General features: G+C 37.4%; 1 protein-coding gene across 2 annotated transcripts in view; it reads left to right on the forward strand.

Moving 5' to 3' along the window:
- The first annotated feature begins 1,119 nt into the window (after positions 1-1,119).
- Positions 1,120-19,844, forward strand: part of LOC149012144 (binding partner of ACD11 1-like) — a 45,331-nt gene continuing 26,606 nt past the window's right edge. For both annotated transcript variants that reach the window (XM_089160034.1, XM_089160033.1), the window contains exons 1-3: positions 1,120-1,289; positions 16,484-16,587; positions 16,666-16,741. In XM_089160034.1, coding sequence (XP_089016160.1) covers positions 1,284-1,289; positions 16,484-16,587; positions 16,666-16,741 — 186 coding nt within the window. In that variant the 5' untranslated portion in view covers positions 1,120-1,283. The remainder of the gene's footprint in view (positions 1,290-16,483; positions 16,588-16,665; positions 16,742-19,844) is intronic.

Genomic DNA, 19,844 nt, shown 5'->3' on the forward strand with positions numbered 1-19,844 from the left:
GTTTCTTAAGTATATACAATTCAAATCACAACTTGTCAAACCCTAAAAAACATCAAAATGGATGTCATGAGGGACAAATTTCAAACTTCAATTCCATTCTGATCTGAGATGAAAGATTCTTCATTAGATACCATACTTGTTCTCACCACTGGTTCTTTGAGAAAAAACTCAAAACGATGAATCCACAATCCAAACAAAGCAAAACAAGAGCACCTACAAAAACGAAAAAGGAAATCAAAAGCTAAAAAAATATGATTTTTTTCTATCAGACTGTAGAAGAACTTCAACTATGTATCAAATCCATCTAAAATAGAAGAAAAGAAAAAAAAGGGCCCGTAAAGAAGAAAAAAGACCATCAAACAAAGTCAGAAACCCTAAAAAAAAATTGAAAATTAGAAATGGGTATATTCATGTATTCAATAATCCAACAACAAAAGAACCTACCACAATCGACGATGCTTACCTTTGCGATTCTACAGAATGAAGCAAAAGATCCACTTCCAAGAAAAATAGCAACTAATCCAAGCTTGAAACACTAGAAAAGGTAACACTTTTGAAGAGCAGTTACCCCTGTTGCAGACGGAGACCAGCAGTAGCAGAACAAGAGTAAGTCGTCCTCATTTTCTTTTATGTGTAGTCGCATGAGGATCACAACCTTTTGTAGTTCTCTATTGATGACGAAGAAGAAGCCTTTGTGGGACGAAGCAAAAAAGTATCAACAGGTCTTAGATCCTCCTCGTCGATGGCGAATGTAGATCGATAATTATTCAAAGTCGATCACTATTATTATTTATTTATTTTATAACATTTATTTTAATAGATTAAAATTAAAAGTAATAAAAAAAAATCTAAACGACACAAGGGTATTTTCGTCACAAAATTTATTAAACTAACAGTTTCTATTAATCTTGTCCTTATTTAATCATTTAGTGAAACCACAGGGGAGCCATATGCAAAAGGAAACTTTTTTTTTTTTTTTTTTTGTACGAATGCAAAAGGAAACTTAAACTAGACTAAAAGTGACCTGGACCAAACCTACGCTCAGATGAAAATTACCCATAAAAATACCCACACTACGTGACCTTGTTATTTATTTATTTAATTTTCTTTTACGCGGCCTTTTAGTAACGTAAACTGTTGTAGAAAGCTGCACGCGGACGCCCGAACTACGCGCCCGAATCTAGTGTTTTTCTCGTTCGATTCAATCTTAGCCTTCATTTTTGGGATTTGATTCCGGGGAAATCAACTTCGATCATCCGCAACTTTTCTTAAGGCGAGCTTCAATGTCGGTAAGTCGTGCTTCGCTGTTGTTCAACCTCAGGCGATTCTTTTACTTTGTATGGTAGTTGTTAAGCTCAGCTTAACCCTTGAGTAGCTTGGAATAGGTTTCTGTGTTTTGATCCATTAATTGAGTGACTGAATCTCGAGTTTGTTATACTTTGGTGTTAATTATAGTTAATAAATGAACAAGGTTGTATTGGACGAAAAAAAAAATGAACAATGTTGTAACGACTTCAGATCAGATCTGTTTAATTTTGATACGTTTAAGCTTCAGAGTCTCTTATTACTTTTTTTTTTTTTTTTTTAATATTTTTTTTTATGTTTTTAATCGGAGGGCTTTCAACTTGTGGTCTATTAAAATTTGAAATTGGACCTTGAATCAACGGATAGTGTCATTTGCTTTAGACTGTAATGATTCCTATTAGATCGGTACAATCCATGAGCTAAGTTATAGAGTTTCAGACCATAAACCCTATGCAATAACAGGAATCATAACTTTGAATTATTGTTTCCTTTTTCTACTGCTTTGTGTTATTGCTTAAAGAAATCAGCCTTGCCAGAGTTTGTGTTAGCACCACTTCGAGGCTGGGCACCTCCTAAGAACCAGAGAGGACAAGAAGAGAGAAGATGAGGGAAGGAAGATGATTCATTCATGGCAAATCTATTCAGCCATTACAGATTTATAGCCGTGCTCATTTAATCATTGGGTGATGAATTACTATATTCCCTGAAGTTTCCCTGCTACTGCTAACAACCTTGTTGTTTTCCCTAATGGAATTACATGTATTCTTCTAATAACTGAGGCCGCCTCCTTTCTCTGCATGATCTTCCTGCCAGAGCCGTACTGCCTTTATTTCCCACGCCTTAGTTGTGATTGTCTTGATTTGGTTCATCAGCTGCTGGGTGGTTGTAAGGCAGTGACGTGGCTGTTTAGTCATAACATTTTGTTGTTTAGTTGAAAGCACACGCTGTGGTACATATATATTTCTAAAATTTTTGAAAACATCAGTATTGCTTTAAGAGAAGGAAATGTCTGGCTGAGAGAGTTTCCTCTGTCACTATATTTTAAATCCCAAAAATGAGATGTTTGGGGTTCATTTTTGGAAAAATTGGATTACCATGAGCCTGGCCCACCTTTAGAGTTTTCCTCTTAAGATGTATGACAGATTGAGTATTTTACACCAAACTGACTCTCTATCATCATGACATCCTTAATTTGGAAATCATTCTATTCTACACTGAATATTATTATATGGAATTATGTCCTAAGATAAAATCAGGGCAATTAGAAGGAGTTATCCTGCAATCATTTATTGTGGCTTTTCAAGGAAAATGGGATTTTGACGGAAACACCAACAAGATGTGGATTAGAAAGACAATTTGTATTAAGAAGACAACTTCAGAAGTTCCAGGGATTTTGAAGGGTGCACAACTAGTCCCTACTCAGGCATCGTGGTGGAATGACGAAGTCCAAGCAGCAATCAACGTTAAGAATGATTGTTTTAGATCTGGCAAAGGTCTAGCAAGGTAGAGGATAAATTGAGATTTTATGCAGCTAGAAAAGAAGCTCAGAAGATTGTAGAGAAAGCAAGAGCAAGGCGATATGGTGACCTTTATGCAAGACTTGATATAGAGGAAGGGGAAAATGAGATTTATTGGATAACTAAGATAAGGGAAAGGAAAAGCAAAGGTTTGGACCATATCTAATGTATTAATAATTAGGATGGGGGAGTTCTACTATAGAATGAGGACATGATGGAAAGATGGGGATGGATATCTTAGCAGATAGAATGGATCTAGATAGAGATAAAAATAGTTGAGAAGCCAAAACACATCACGGGCATCTGCAACGAGTTGACAAGAACGAAGAGACTAACCAATTACAATTGGATTGCATTCAACCCTAAGCCCTTGATTATTTCACTTACTATAGATGATTTAAAAAGGCAAGTTCAAGTCGAGGTCCTTCAGTGTATGCTTCTTGTTGATGATATTGTTTCTATAGATGAAACCATCAAATGGATTAATGTGAAATTGGAAGTATAGAGATGAAGTTTAGAATTAAGTGATTCTAGGTAAAGCAGAGCAAAGACAAAATATATGAGGTTGAACTTCTGTTAAACCTTGATAGGCAATGATCTACTAGTAAAATTGGAGGAGTGACATTTGCTACGTAGTGAATGCTTCTGATGCCGAGGTTTAAACTTTAACAAGGAGGGTGGTATAAATGTTGTTTCTCGTTGAATTAAAGTAGGATGAATGAAGAGGAGAGGCATTATGAATGTTATGTGACAAACGAATGCCAATAAAGCTAAGGTGAAATTCTACCGAACAGTCTAGATTGGGTACAACAAATGGAGTAGAATGCTTGGCCAATATATATATATATATATAACTATTAGATTAATCTGGGAGTTGCACCAATCAAGGAAACTTTGTAAGAGTCGTTTGAGATGGTATGCAATGAAGGCCTATAGATGCACCACTAAGGAAATTTCTAGATTTAGTATAAAGAAGTAGAAGAGCTGAAGAGGTAGAGGCAGGCCTAAAATGACTAATTGGAGAACTAGTAACAAAAGATGTGCTTGTTGGGGTTTGACCCTAGCATGACTAGAAATAGAGTTGGTTGGAGGACAAAGACCCATATTGCTGATCCTTAATAGCGGGTTGTTTCTGGGATGCTCTTTTGACTATTGTTTTACTTCTTCCACTTACTTATTGTCATTTTTACTCTCTTTCACTTAATATCTTTTACTTCTTTGATGGAGTCTCTCTCTCTCTAATATCCATGTAATTGACCCCATTTAGTTGGGATAAGGTTATGATCATTGTTGTTGTTGTTGTTGTTGTTGCTGTAGTTGATCAATATCTAATTCCATTTTTCAATCACTGTTCGTATTTTAACCATAATAAAACATGCTTCACTCATTTCCTTCTTTACTCTCTTTTTTAATGTTAGGTCAATGGAATCATCAACTTAGCCTGTAAAATTTATTTTATAAAACAAAAAAGTAGATTTCTGTTGACTTGTTTGTATCAATACTAATATGGATGCTACTAGATCACTCAATTTCCCTTCCTTGTAAATGAAGTTTTCAATTTCGTGTGTCTTGATGAGCACATTTATGTGTGAAATCTTAGGGCATAAAGCATGTATTTTACACACTTAGAGTGGAGCTACCTTGGTTTTTATGTTGTTTTTTCATATTTGAGGACTTTTTAATATTTAAGCAAATATTTCGAGTTTTGGGTATGGATCATGCAAATTTTACACGTCAAAAGGTCCATTCAAATTCTCAAATGCGAAAATGGGTCTGATTTGGAGCATGATGGGCTAGAGATGTGATTATGGGCCAACTCCGAAATATTTAAGAGATAAAGAAGGCAAATTTGATCTATGGCTGAGATTATAAATTATCAATTACAGAGATATTATTGAGAGAGTCCAAATGGAGAAAAGAGTCCTTGCATACCTCAATATCTTATATTCCTATTTGTGATTTTATTAAAGAAAGAAAAAGAGGAAAAAGAATTATATTCGGATAAGGAAGAAGGAAAAATTCCGTTTTTGAATGTCTCTGTTCAATTTCGATCAAGCCCTTCATCGAACGGTCATCCGATGTCCGATCGAGCTGATTTTTGGATGAGGCTTCACGACTTCTTGATCTTCAAATCCAACGGTGGAATTATACAGTCCGATTAGTACGTCAAAACCCTAATTGGTTGAGTCAGATAGAAACCCTGAGTTTGATTCAAATTCTGTCAAGATTCATATCCTATGTAAACTCTATAAAAGGAGAGCATACTCCATCAAGGGAGAGGGTGTTCTAGAGCTTAGGAAAAGCACATTTTCTTTTCTCTTCAATTTATTTAGGCTTTCTCTAGTTTTCTTTGCTTGCATTTGTGAGATTTAAATTTTTAGATTGAATGTTTAGGTTTAATTTTTCTATGTACTGCAATTCAAGTTCAAGTTTCTAGTTCAAGTTTCAAGCTTTAAGATTCGTTTTTCTCTGGGTTTAGTAATTGTAGATCTAGATCAAGATCATTCTAGATCTAGATCTATTTGTTAGGGTTTGTTGAGATTTGAATCGTTTGTTCAATTCGCAAGTAATTAACCTTCTTCAATCATCTTCTATCTTCCCTCCATTCCCGCTTCTATCTACCCCTCCATATTTTTAATTTAGGATTTACTTTCAGCATTTATTTATTGTTCTCCCTTCCCCTGGGTCCTTGATCAGAGATGCCTACAGTCGTGCCTCTCTCTTTGATTAAGGTTTCCCTTTCCTTTTATTACTCTGTTATTTACTTTCTGTTATTTACTTTCCTAATTTACTTTCTGCAATTTACTTTCTGCATTTATTTATTGTTTTCCCTTCCCCTGGGTCCTTGATCAAAGATGCCTACAATCGTGCCTCTCTTTGGTGAAGGTTTCCCTTTCCTTTATTGCTTTAATTATTTCTTTTCTGCAATTTCTTTTCCTCTAATATCCGCTCCCCCGATCGGTGGCCTGTAAGCTACGGTAAAGGGTCCATGGTCAAAGTCATTATAATTATACTCCCCTTCCCTAGATCCAGAGCTGACACTTGGATCACTTCCCTTTTACTTTTATTTATTTATTATTCGCATTTTTTCTACCTTTATTAATTATGCGTTGATTATGTTTGCTTTAATTTTTGTTTCAATTCAATAGCATTTGATGTATGGATTAGGACCGTTTGTTTAGTTTAAGTAAGTAATTAACAAATTTTAATCATTGCACTCTCGCATTATCATTAAGAAGTTAATTCTAAAGTGGCATATCTCATTGAGATCGACCCGTTACCTACACGATACTGTGCGCTTGCGGTTACTTTTAAATTTCACAAACATGTCTTATTCCTATATGACAACTTATAGACTTTCCTTGCTCGTGATATTACAGAAAGTGCGCTTCTACAGGAAAAAAGTTCAATGTAAAAATGTTCCTCTCTGTAATAGAGTCTATTGCATGATTGTCATTGGCACCTAGGCGAAGCAAGGTGTGGGAGTGTTTAGTACAAGGTGACACCAATTGGGCGAGTTAGGTGAGACCAAGGTGCCAGGTTAACCCAAGTGTTTGGATGCCATGGTGCCTCCTAAGTGATGCCTTGACAACTATGTTCTGTTATTGTTTTACCCACAACTATTGTCTTGTCTCCCTTCATTATTACTTGCCCACATTTGAGCAATCCTTCTCATGTGCTGACCCATTCAACTTGTGCTACAGCTGCATTGTTGGTGTCACCTTTTTTTGACTCTAAGCATAAATTGTCATCCAGTCCTTACAGAGTAAATGTTTGACGCATGTAGGATGCACAAACTTGAGTTGCAACCAAAGGCGCCTCTTTGTTTTTCCCATGGAATAAATTTCGCTCGAAATTTCGAGTGAAATTAGTGCATTTTTTCATATCGAACGAAATGCAGAAAATTTCATCGGAATCCTTTGTCCCGACCGAAACGGTACAGAATTTAGGTCAAAACGACACAAAATTTCGTACCATTATGAAACGTGACCTTTCATGTTATAAATTCTCTTTGTTTCAAGCTGAACCTCCGAAATAGCGTAGGTTCTGCCAGTTTCGATCCACTCGCCTCTTCAAGTTTCCAGCCTAAATGAATTTTTTTCTCATTTCTCTTGGATTCGACCCCCATTTCACCTCATTTTTTGCAACTCCTTTGCATTCCTACTCTACTCTTGCTCCTCCATTGTTGGGCTTTTGAGAATCAAACAAGGGCTATGGCTCAAATCAACTAAGATTGCTTTCAAATTAAAGTATGTTTAGTCTAGAGTATTGATCTAATGATTTTATGTGAAGTTAAAATTAATTTTTGCATATTGCTACTTTTTATTTTTATTTTTCTGTATTTAAATTTTTTTTTTAAAATATGTATATTCCTAAAATATACATGTATACACTCATGTATGAACTTCAAATTGATGAATGTGAGACACGTATTAGGCAGACTTGTACTTGGTAATATTCTTAGTTCTTCTCATATATACTGTATACTTGAATGTTATATTTTCAATGGTTTTTTTTGGTAAACTAGTAGTTCCAATGTGTTTTTATGCTTGAAATAGGTAGAATGCAAGAATCCATATCATTTTGAGTCCCTATAAGGTTCGAAACTGAAGTTTGAAACTTTAGAAAAAAATTTCAGTTGAAACCTGAAAATCTCACATTTTCCCTCGGTCAAAACTTTAGTTTCGACTGAAATTTGTTCCTTGGTTCTTCCATCCGTTCTTAGCCTAATTTGATGATGCATTGATATAAATCTGACTCTTACCTTTCAATTGGACAAGGGAAGTAGTCTAAACTAAACCCCAAATAAACCCATGTGGATGGATGTAATGTTCAGATGAAAGTGAGGCATTATTGTGTTCAGGAGTAGCTTCAGTAGTCATCATGACACGGGCAGCAGTAGTATAATAGTATTGGAGTCGATTCTTGTAAAACAAGGCAGCAGGAAAAAGTAAGAACAATACAAATTCTTATTTACCAGAAGCACTAGATGCTGGTGTCAATTCTGCCAAATATAATACTAGCCAGCTAGGGCAGCAGTAATAATTTCCAGACAGTAGTTGTGATCATGGTGAGAGATCTCGCGAGATCTCGCTATTTTGACATAGCGAGACGAGAGTCACGAGATGAGAGGCGAGATCTGCGAGATGGGAGATCTCGCCACATCTCGCCGAGATCTCGCCATATCTCGCCGAGATCTCGCCATATCTCGCCTATATCTCGCCATATCTCGCCTATATCTCGCTGCAACCATAAAAAATTGCCAGAAACTTGATTTTCTTTTGTTGGAATTTGTTGGGGATTCAACTTCTAAACATCTTTAAAATATCAAATTATCATCATTCAAGCCTATTTTAACTAGATCTACAACAAAGGTAAGATTTTCCCCCAAATTTGAATTTTTTTCAAATAGAATATTCTACAATGGGTGTGTGAGTTTAGTGTAAATATATGTTGATCCACAAGCTTTGATCTAACTTTCATGGAAACCAATTTAATGTGACATTTAAACCTATATGTGACATACTATAGTGATGAGTTGACTTGGGAGTCATATGTGGCCACTGTTCAGAATCAGTTGATGCAGAATGCTGAGTGATACTCTTGCTGTCTTGTAGTCTTGTAATCTTATTACTCACATACTCTTGTGATTGTGATTGTGAACTTATGGATTATGATTTATGACTTACTAAAAGTCTAAAACTTCATATAGTTGTAAAATTTTGAAGCCATTTAAGTTCTTTGATAGTTTGATGTGTAATGTATTTAATACTTTATAGTTGATAACATGAATTACTTGATATCTCTACATTTCGGTTTTATACATAGGGTTGACTTAGAAGACATAGTTAGGGTTATTTTCTCACAATTCTAAGGCCACCAATGTGTTCAAAAGGCCTTAAATAGACTAAATGCCAAATTTCAGCCCAACTGGGGCCCTAAAACCCACCGAGATGGGTCATCGAGATTACACCAATTTTTTGGTAGATCTCGACCGAGATCTCTCTATTTTGGAGTGGCGAGATCTCGCTTGAGAGCGAGATCTCCCACCATGGTTGTGATCATAATAAGTTAAGGCATCCACAAACATGTCTTTGAGCATATAATCGGTGACCATCGCAACCCAGTAAAGATCTCTTAAGAGTATTTCAATAGGAATTAAATCCATCCGGGGTCTTCAATCATAGCAGGGATAGATCTGTATTTAGAAGAGGATCTAGGTCATTAGTAGAGTAGCCACGGGTGGCTGCACATGAAAGAAGGGAAAGAAAGAATTAACTGTTTCAGAAGAAAGAAGACGAGAATGTTTCTGCCAGTTATAGTGGTTCTGATGTCATGTTTGAAACCAGGATACTATAACCAGCAATCAGCAGAAGAAACAACGAAGAAAAACCATAGGAAGAGGAAGAAGAATATGAATATTGCAAGATCTGGGAGAATAAGATCCTGCGTTTATGCTTGTATTTTCCTTCGCAGGCTGCACTTTATTTATAATAAAAAGGAATTACATTCTTACCAAAAATAGGTAACTCCCTTACAACTTGCAGCAGTCACAAGGAAACAAAAGTAAAATAAGAAAAAACCTAAACTACAACTCATGACACTAAGGACGACTTTGTGCATGGTGTTGCTGCTAGAGTTTAACAAGAATCACCAAGCACTTTCTATCTTCTTGATGTCGTCTCAGAGGTAACTATTTGAGCTTTAACCAGTCTTTTGGGCTGTGAATAGAAGCTGGAGCGTTTAAAGTAAGCCTTGTTGAAGTCAATGTGGCAAATTTGTGCCATCAATTGAATTCCCTTTGTTGTGCCCCTTAGTTGAGAATCACCATGCTTTCTATCTTGCAAATCTCCTTTTCCTTTTGAGCTGTAGCTTTGCATATTTGTCTATTGAGTCTCACCTTCATCTAGTGTAGTTCTAATTGGTTGTTAATAGTGAGCTTGGAACACCACTAGGTATTTTTCTTCCATTACTCTTCCCCTTCATAGTTGAATTAAGGTTTTTATTTTTATTTTATTTATTTATGTTAAATACAAGCACCCCCTTGGTTTTAAACCCTATTACATGTGTATTTTTCTTCCATTACTCTTCCCCTTCATAGTTGAATTAAGGTTTTTATTTTTATTTTATTTATTTATGTTAAATACAAGCACCCCCTTGGTTTTAAACCCTATTACATGTGTCCCCGTGAAAGAAATGTGAATTATGTTTATCTCTCCAATCCTAATGGTGATATTGTCAATCAATTGTTAGTAGGAAAGGACGATTATACCCTTGCTTATAAAGGGATTTAACTGGTTGCTAGTTTGATGCCAATTATCTCTTTATCTCCTTCCTTGTTTCATAATCGACGAAAAAGCCCTAAATTGAAAATCAAGCTTCTCCATCTCCCCTACAATGGATATACTAAAATATTATGTACATGCCTTATGTACAGTGGGGGTACACAGGGTCATTTACCCCTTTGTTAAGTTCCCCATCTTTTACTTTTTCTATTTACCTTTACTATTTACCCTTATGCTTAGTACAAGTAACTTGGATTATCCAATATATTTAGTTAGGTAACTTAGATAGTCAAATATTCTCAGTAGATTGTCCAAATATATTCAGTTAGGTAATTTAGATTGTCAAATATTCTCAGGATATTCCCAGATTATTTATCTGATATTGTAATCTTTTCCTTGATCTATAGAACAGATCTTCAGGTAGAGCTGCTGCATCTTGTGCAACCCACCCTCGAATTCTTTTTCTCTCTTTTACTCGTCCTCACTTCTATTGTCCTTCTCTGGTTCTCAGTTCTGGTTTCACAGGTTTGATAATTGTAGCATGGTATTAGAGTTGTGAAGCCAAGACTTGGCAAAAGACTAATGATGTAGAAGATCTGCAATGGAATATTAGAAATGAAGCTAAGAAAATTGTTGGAAAAGCAAGGGAGATGAAGTATGAAGATTTATATGATAAGCTAAGCATAAAAAAAGGGGAAACAACTATTTATAAGATAGCTAAAATAAGGGATAGGAAGAGTAGAGATTTAGATAATGTTAGATGAATCAAAAGTGAATCTGATAAAGTACTAGTATGTGATGAGGACATCAAGAAGAGATGGGAAATCTATTTCTCAAGTCTACTAAACAAACATACCTCAGATACCTATGATTCAGACAACACTATTTGCCTTGGTACCAATTTTCAAATAAATACACGGAGAATTTCAATGTCCGAAGTAAAAGAAGGTCTACGGAGGATGAATCTACGGAGGATGAAAGTAGGCAAGGCACAAGACCTTGATGAAATCCCAATACAAGTAGAGAAGAGATTAGGAACCTACGGGCTAGCTTGGCTGACCAAGTTGTTTAATAAGATTACGAGTATAGGGAAAATGCTAGATGAACGGAGTAGAAGTATCGTGGTTCCAATTTACAAAAATGAAGGGATTTTCAAAGTTGTAATAACTATAGAGGCATGAAACTGATGAGTCATATTATTAAATCATGGGAGAGAGTAATTGAAACCCTTTAAGACAAATAACTACTATTACAAAGAAACAATTTGGCTTTATGCTCGGAAGATCTATAATGGAAGCTATTTATCTTATAAGTAGACTTATGGAAATGTATAAAGAGTGTAGAAAAGATCTTCATATGGTTTTTATTGACCTATAAAAAGCTTAAGATAAGAGTCCCTAGAACGTTAGTTTGGCAAGTACTAGAGAAAAAAAATGTTGCAAGTAAATATCTAGATGTTGTTAAAGATATGTATGATGGTTCAGTGACAAGTATAAGAATGATGGGGGAATAAGGTAGTGAATTTCCAATTACAGTTGGTTACATCAAGGATCAGCTTTAAGCCCATATTTATTTGCAATTATAAGGAATGAATTACCCAAAGACATTCAAGATGAGGTTCTTTGGTGTATGCTTTTTGTTGATGATATTGGTTTGATAGATGAGACACGAGTAGGGATGGGTACTTAGAATTATGAAGAGCAACTTTGGAATCAAAAGGCTTTAAACTAAGTAGACAAAGATGGAATATCTAGTGTGTGATTCTTGCCATGATCGGGCGGATAGTGAGGTGGTGAAACTTGATGATAAGGAGATTGATTCCACAAAGTGATTATTTTAGGTATGCACCATAAATAAAAAAGGTGATATAGAGGATGATATTTTTCCTAAAGAACTAAAATAGGATGGATGAAGTGGAGAGGTGCATCAGGGGTCTTGTGTGATTGGCGTATTTTTTTAAAGCTCAAATGAAAATTCTATAGGACTGTTGTATGATCAACTATGATGTATAGTGTGGTGCGGAGAGTTGGACTGTTAGAAGCACCATATAGATAAACTTAGTGTAGCAGAAATGTGATGCTAAGATGGATGAGTGGCTAAACTAGGAAAGATAAGATAAGAAATGATCCTATTAGAGCTGGTCTGGGAGTGGCTCTAATAAATGATAAACTATGAGAAAGTCGTTTGAGGTGGCACAACCATGTTCATTGGATGCCTGTAAATGCCCCTGCGTGGAGAAGCAATTAATATAGATTAAATGAATTAGAAGAACTAGGGTAGACCTAAGATGATCTTAAGAGAAGTGGTGAGAAAGGATATGCATTGCTTAGGGCTTGTACATGGTATGACCTCAAACTGGGCTGATTGGAGGGCAAGAATCCATGTAGCCGATCCCATTTAGTTGGGACAAGGCTTCTTGTTGTTGTTGGTATGAGAGCTGTGAGGCTAGATCCAGTTTCCAAAATAGGAAGTTATCTGTTTTGAGAGTCTTCTAGGGTTTCTTCTCTCAACCTCTACTCATTGCAGCAGATGCTGCTCCCTAATTACTGTAACTAAGAATTAGACTTCATTAAATAAAGAAGTAGATCTTCAACCCTGATTACATACCTGATAATGCCCCCTGTTAGGTTCCCGGATCCTAACTCAACCACAGAGCACCCTCACAACAGTGCACACACACACTCAGCGCAGTTGTCTCCATTCACACACCTAACAACAGAGCAATATTAGATAGAAAACTCAGAGAAGGAAGCTTCATTAATCTTCAGTAAAACAGAGTAACTATTGCCGATTAAGTTCAGAAAGAAAAACTCCATTGAAACTCCATTAAAACATTGAAACATTTCACCTATAGTCTACCTGAGAGCCCCCTGCTCTCACCCTGCAAGTCCCGCCCCCCATCAGCCCTTTACAAAATCCACCCGCCCCCCTCCAAAATTTTTTTTCTCTCTTTCCTACCCCTCCCAATATAGTAGTCTCCTGTGTTAACAAACTCTTTCTTCTCTCCATTCCTGTTGGTCCAGCTGTTCCCACATTCTCTTTCTCCATTTAGGTCTGCCTCCTTTTGCATGGATGTGGCTGCTCCTATCAGCAAGTGCCACCTGTCCCCTTAGGTTGTCATGTGCAAGTGATCCTCTGCTCCCTCTCCTTCGCTTGTCAGTATGCACTCGCAATGCTGGGGGCCTATCAACCACGATGGGATTTCTAGGAAATCTCAGACTTTTGTGCTTCTAGGATCTGCTGCTGTTGCTTCCACCTGATGATGCTGTAATTCTGGTTGTCTATTAATCATTCCAAAGGAAGCACTCTATCTAATTTTGATAGCCCTTCAGTGGTCTGATTTTTCTCTCTGATCTGAAGTTGGTTTCTCCAAAATCCAGGGAATCCCCTGTTTTAGATTGTTTTTGCTAATTTCCTAGCTACTTTTCCAGGTTCTTCTATTCCATCTACTTACCCTAATTGATTGGGGTTTTATTTGCTACTGCATATAAGGTACTTCCACTGCTGAAACTATTCTAAGATTGATTTGATTTCAACTTCTTTGCTGGCCCTAGTGTCTCCATTCATCATAGGCTCCGCCAGTGTTTTGCTGCCGGTCCCAAGCCCGGGTAAAGGAGGAGGGTTGGTGCGTCAGGTCGGCAGCCGGCAGCCGGCACCGGAAAAAATGTAGCCAAACCTTTTTTCATGGATTCGACCTTATATGATAAAAGCTATGTTAGGGCGTTCCCCGGCAAAAGAAGCACGCGCTACATTATGGCCCAGGTGTAGTGATAAGTGGGCAAGGGTTAGCTAGGGCATCCCCTGTAAGCGACGCGTCGCATCGGCGCCCGGATGCGGTGATAAGTAGGCAAGGGTTCTCGTGCCGTGGACGAGTGCGGGTAAAGAAGCTAGTCCATAAACGTGGATTAGATTGGCATCTTGGAACATAGGATCTTTAACTGGTAAGAGCTTAGAATTGATAGATGTTATGAGGAGAAGAAGGATTAATGTAGCTTGCATTCAAGAGAAGGATACTACTACTGTCATGGGCTTGCAGCCTATGATGAATGGATGCAAGAAAATTTGGTTGTGAAATTCTGGTTACGGATTAGTGTTCAACCCCTAGTGCTGCCAATATGATGTTTCATATATTGGCTAAAGGAGTGCTGGATGATCTTTTTAGGGAAATGACCCTCTTGCCCTCGTAAGTTTTGATGATCACAAACACATATCAACGGCTCGAGCATGTTACTCTAATAGATTAAAATAGTCATATCAACCCAATACAGGAGACGCTGTAAGTGTAAGTATATGTAGGGAGTGTACAACATACTAAAACTGTCCGAATGGTGCTCAAGACCCGAAATGGAGCATCTCCACTATGGAAGACCTTCATCCAACTACCGTGCTCCAAATGCTCATTGAAGGAGTGAGCAATGAAGACCATGCACATAGGCTGGGACAAGTGGCATGCTTTTAAAGCATATTTTTTGATAAAGTACATGTACATGAAGTACTATTGTGTCAAGGCGAAAGACCGATTTTGAAAGACATTTTTTGTGGCCCTAAAAAGCCACTGATTAACATGACGGTCGACCGCAGGCAAATAAGCCTGTCGAACTGTCAGCATCAGAGTTACTTGATGGTTTCAACCCATCAGGGCCATTGGTTGAGCGCCATACTGATGGTTGATGTACCAGTCTATCGACGATTGGCCATCAAGCCAAGCTGGCCTCCGACAACTATCTATAAATGGCTTATTCCAGCCGATCGATTGACAAGTGTTCTAGTTGACCATGAGTTTAAAAATCTGACCATTTTCTATCAGTTGGGACCCATTTCAAGCACATGTTCTTGGCTATAAATAGGGGTCTTAATGACACCCTTAAGTGTGAATCAGCAAGCAATAGGCCTACCTTGTGTTGTTTCATAGCCATTGTCTCCCAAAATTCAGCATCTATTAGAGTTCCATTCCATCTTCAATAGAAGGTTAAACCGTTACGCTTAAGGAGGAAAAGCTAGGAGACACTTGTGCATTCATTCTCATACTTTCATACAAGGGTGCCACACCTGAGGTAACTTTTACTTTCTTTCATTATTTATAATTGGGTACTCTTATTCGGAATTAAGATTGTTGTAAAGGTGCTCTTGGCTGTACTTCAGATTTTGTAAAGGTGTCGTGTCTCCACCCACCGTATTAAAAGGGACATGCTAGTGGAGTCTCTGTTAGGTTAGAGAAGAGTGGACCTAGACTTGGTTGAGTCAAACCCCTATAAAATCTTGTGTGCCTTGTCTCTTGCTTTCTATTGCTTTTAATTTTTATTACTAGGCATTATTCGCTAGTTCAACCTATTCATCCCCTTCTAAGTTGACTTTTAGATCTTGCTGAAAGTTACTTCCAAGTGAAAAATATTTTACGTACTTATTAATTATATGGGACTTCATTCCAATTTTTCCAAGGGGATAAGTCCCTTAATGAACTTCAGAAATCAAAACAACTGGCCGAATTCCGCGTAGCAAAATTTGACTTGTTTGTCTTTTGAACTTTGAGCATTATTTTATGGGTATATGATGTGTACAATAAGGCCATTTTAAGGTTTCACTTCAGCATAGTTGTTTCCCACTCGAGGTCCAAAGTGGAACTCACATTTACACTATGCTTTTCTTCACAAGTCTGAGGTTACCAGGGTGTTCAGAAGGGCTGCAAAAGGTCGGATAGCAAGTCTCAGCCCTAAATGACCCTAATGCCCCTTTAATTGGGATTTGTTGGAAAATATCCCACCAACTTGGCAAAATCTTGCTGAGATCTAGAGCCAACTCTCTTTTTTGAGTTGGCAAGATTGGCTTTGTGATTGAGATCCTGAACCATGTCATTCACGTAATCGCCGCCATAATTCATATGCCAAATTGTCAACAAATGACTTAACTTCCCTTTGATGATCAGAATCATAGTCCTATAAATCAATTCTTTTTGGCCAGCAAAAGGAAAAACTTAGCCCCCAGTCTCTAACTCAGTTTATAGGGGTTTGGAAAAGCATGATCTGTTGATTAACTAGGGATATTTCCTTCTTTTCTGGATTCCATTTTCGTAGAGAACTTTTGTCTTTGAGCAAACTGAACCCATTTTTCAATTCCTTGTCATCTAGAAGAAAGAGATGATGTCCAATTTGTAGCTTTTTATGTGACTTCCTCAGAATGTTCTTAGTTTGTCAGCCATGAACTATTTAAGTTTCTCTTAAAAATAAAAAAAATCTAGTATACCATAATCTAAATTCTGGACTCAATTCCTTGCTAGGAATGGACAAACTAGAATATGAACCTGGTAAAATATAGGAATTCGTGTTCTATTAGAACCTGACTTGCCTCTCTGTCTATGCTATCTCTTTGCGATTGCAGGTACGAACAGTGAAAGTCAGCAATGTCTCCTTGAGTGCAACTGAGCAAGACATCAAGGAATTCTTCTCATTTTCTGGTGAAATTGAATATGTTGATATGCACAGGTCAGTTATATCAAGCAATTGTTCTGTGTTTTTATTTATTTATTTGTGACTTTGAAGCTCATTATCTGCTTTTTACAGTGGTAATGAACGGTCTCAAATTGCATATGTGACTTTCAAGGATTCTCAGGGGGCAGAGACTGCGCAACTTCTTTCGGTGAATTCATATCTCAAACACCCCCCCCCCCACCAAACTTTTAGGTTTGCAATCAGTATGTTATTTCAAGGGCAAGTAATATTTTGAAAAAAATTGTCAAATTGTCCCTTTCTGAGGTTATGCCAGCTTGACTGCTGCTCAATGGTGATGGCTAACCAGTTTTCTCCTTTTTTCTCGATGGTTATCTGTTTATTATTTTAATTGTGTAAGGTATCTATAAAACACGAGAACTCATTATTCCAAGGGCAAGTAATATTTTGAAAAAAATTGTCAAATTGTCCTTTTCTGAGGTTATGCCAGCTGGACTGCTGCTCAATGGTGATGGTTAACCAGTTTTCTCCTTTTTTCCTGATGGTTATCTGTTTATTATTTTAATTGTGTAAGGTATCTATAAAACACGAGAACTCATTATTCTTTAGCTGATGGACCAACTTTTACTGCTCACTTTTTGTGTCTTTATTTTTATTTGTTTCTGTTTTTCACATTCTGTTCCTCCTAAGCCATGTAAGCCTTGTGCACACAGCATAAGGGCTGGGACTGAAGGTAAAGCTTATAGTTTTCCCTTTTTTCATCTGGCAGAGGGCAGAACGGGATATCATTAAGTTTCCATTCACTAATTATTGGACTGAGGTCCCCCCAATCCTCACTCCAGACCACCCCCTCAAAAAAAAAAAAAAAAAAAAAGAATTAAATAAAATAAAAATTAGTTTTTGGAGAGAAAGTTAATAATTGACAGGTTTGGTGATGTGAAAAAGGATCACACCCGTGGCCAAAACCCTAAAGTGGGCCCCAAGGCCATTCCAAGGTGGTATACCTAGGGTTGGCCGAACCCTAAAAAGGGTACTTTGGTCAATTTGAGCCCTAATAATTGCTGGAATTAATTTTCACAATTTCATTTCTTAATTTTCATGAGTTTTTGATTCCCTAGCAGTCTTCTTTAAAGATAGACTCTTACAAGTCTTTATTTACATTAAGAGTTCCTATAGTATTATAGTCTTAGAGGGAATCTATTTTTCAAGGAGATTCCAATAGATCTTTTAGTCTTTATTTGGATGGTTGAGATTAATTTTCAGGTGATCCTAATCTATAAAGGAAAGCCCCTTAGGATGGAGTCTTTAGTGGGCTATAAATAAGCCTATTCTTTCTTTGTACTTTTTTTAAGTCGGAATATTAAATGAAAATTAAGTCTGAGTTGAGGATCGTGGTTCCTTGTCGAGGGGGCCACGGTTAAGGATTGAGTTGTTCTTCAAGGACCGACACCTGTCTTCTGTCTAGCACTCTTCTTCTAGTCTCCATTTACCTTCTTCAAGAGTTTACAGCAGTCTCCAGGTATGTACAGCAGACCCTCACCTCTTCCCTCACCTCCCCAACCCTGTTGCACCTCTCCCCCAGCCCCTTCCCTGCCAGTGCAACCCTAACCCCCCTGGCAGCAGCTTTCCCAGGCCCCAACAGCCCGTAAATCCCTCCCCTTGGCCCCTGTAATCCTTCGTAGCCACTCCCCCACCTCTCCCCTATCCTGCTGCCCCTTGTTTCCCTCTCTTGCTTCATCTCCCCTCCCCCTTTTCGGACTTCTGGCAAATCTGAAAACAGGAAAGGAAAGAAAGAAAGAAAGAAAAAGAGAAGGAAAGAAAAGAAAAGAAAGAAAAAAGAAAGAAGGAAAAGAAAGGGGAAGATCTAAGGAAGATTTCCCAAGATCCATTCTCAAATTCACTTCTATTATGATTTGTTAGAACCCTAAATTTCCCTAACAATCTTTACACTTTCTGTTACCCAAATCCGACAACCCATAGCCATCCCAAAAGTCATCCATAAACCTCTCCAAATCCAGCCGCAGGCTTCCTTGGCCATCCTAGGATTAGTCTGGAGATCACAAGTTCACTCCCTTCCTGACTTGTTAAAAACCTAACTTTTCCCCATCATCCCATTTAGTTTTGTTAAACCAAAACTTGCCCAAACCCTATCCAATTAGATCCCAATTTGACTCATTGTTCATCCGACAATATTTAACAATATAATCCATCCCATCCTGATTTGATAATTATTTGCTGGTTCAAAAGAAGATTATCCTGGGCAAACCCTAAATTTTGAGGAACCATCCTAGGAACCCTAATCCTAAAATTGGGTTTCCATCACTTGGTCTTTTAAGGGCCACTCCAATCTGACTTCATTTACTAACAAGAGGGATTGAGAGAGAATCTGAATACTTACCTTTGTTTGGTTGCATGGGAGCAAGCTACAATTCATTCAACATGCTTAACCTTTCTCTAAAACCCATGGAGTGGTATTCTTGTTGGATCCTCATTTTTGGAACTGAGTTTGCTTGTTCTAAGTGGCAGTGACGTTGTTTTATGTGTTTAGAACCTTGTAGCCTGTCTCTGTCTCTGTGGTACTTTGCATTGCAGAAAGTAAAATCCTCCCCCCCTCCCCCCCGGGTCTCTGCAAAACCTCTTCTCATGCAACCATTGGTCTTCATTTTAGTTCCCATCTACTTTTCTCAGATAATTTGCCTCACCGGATGGTTTAAGAGAGAGAATTCAAGAAAAGGCGACTGGAATAGTCTCTATAGTAAATGCCTTTCTTGTGCCTGGTCTATGGTCTCAAGGATCTCTAATAAAATGAAGCCAAATGTGTGCTTCACTACAAAATAATATTTTCCTTCTTCCAGGTTCATGGCGAAGGCTGGTTGGTTATGTATTGAACTGCAGAAGAGAGGGCAGATCTACTTAAGAGATTGGTACCAGAAACCCTATATTCCTGCTTATATATTACATTTTTCGGACTTAAAAGAAGAATTGCAGAATACCCTTGTTTATGTGATTGAAGATTGTTGTGAGAGGGACTAAAAAGCCCCTCTTGATCAGAATTATCTAGTGCAGCTCTAGAATCTAGAGGGATGAATTCCCTGTTCTAACTTATAATCATATTAGGAACCCTTCTTCAAATCTGTTTTTGTTCAGTCGTTTTGCCTATTATGTTTTAGACTGATTTTCCTATTTACTTTCAGACTTGTATTCCTTTTCCTAGTCAGTGTAGGTTTGCCTCTGTTCCTAAGTATAACTACCCCAGTGAATAAACAAAATTCTTTGACTAATAAACTCTATAT

This window comes from Hakea prostrata, chromosome 6 (genome assembly GCF_041222555.1).
Source record: "Hakea prostrata isolate BN-2017 chromosome 6, UWA_Hpros_2, whole genome shotgun sequence".
Taxonomy (NCBI): domain Eukaryota; kingdom Viridiplantae; phylum Streptophyta; class Magnoliopsida; order Proteales; family Proteaceae; genus Hakea; species Hakea prostrata.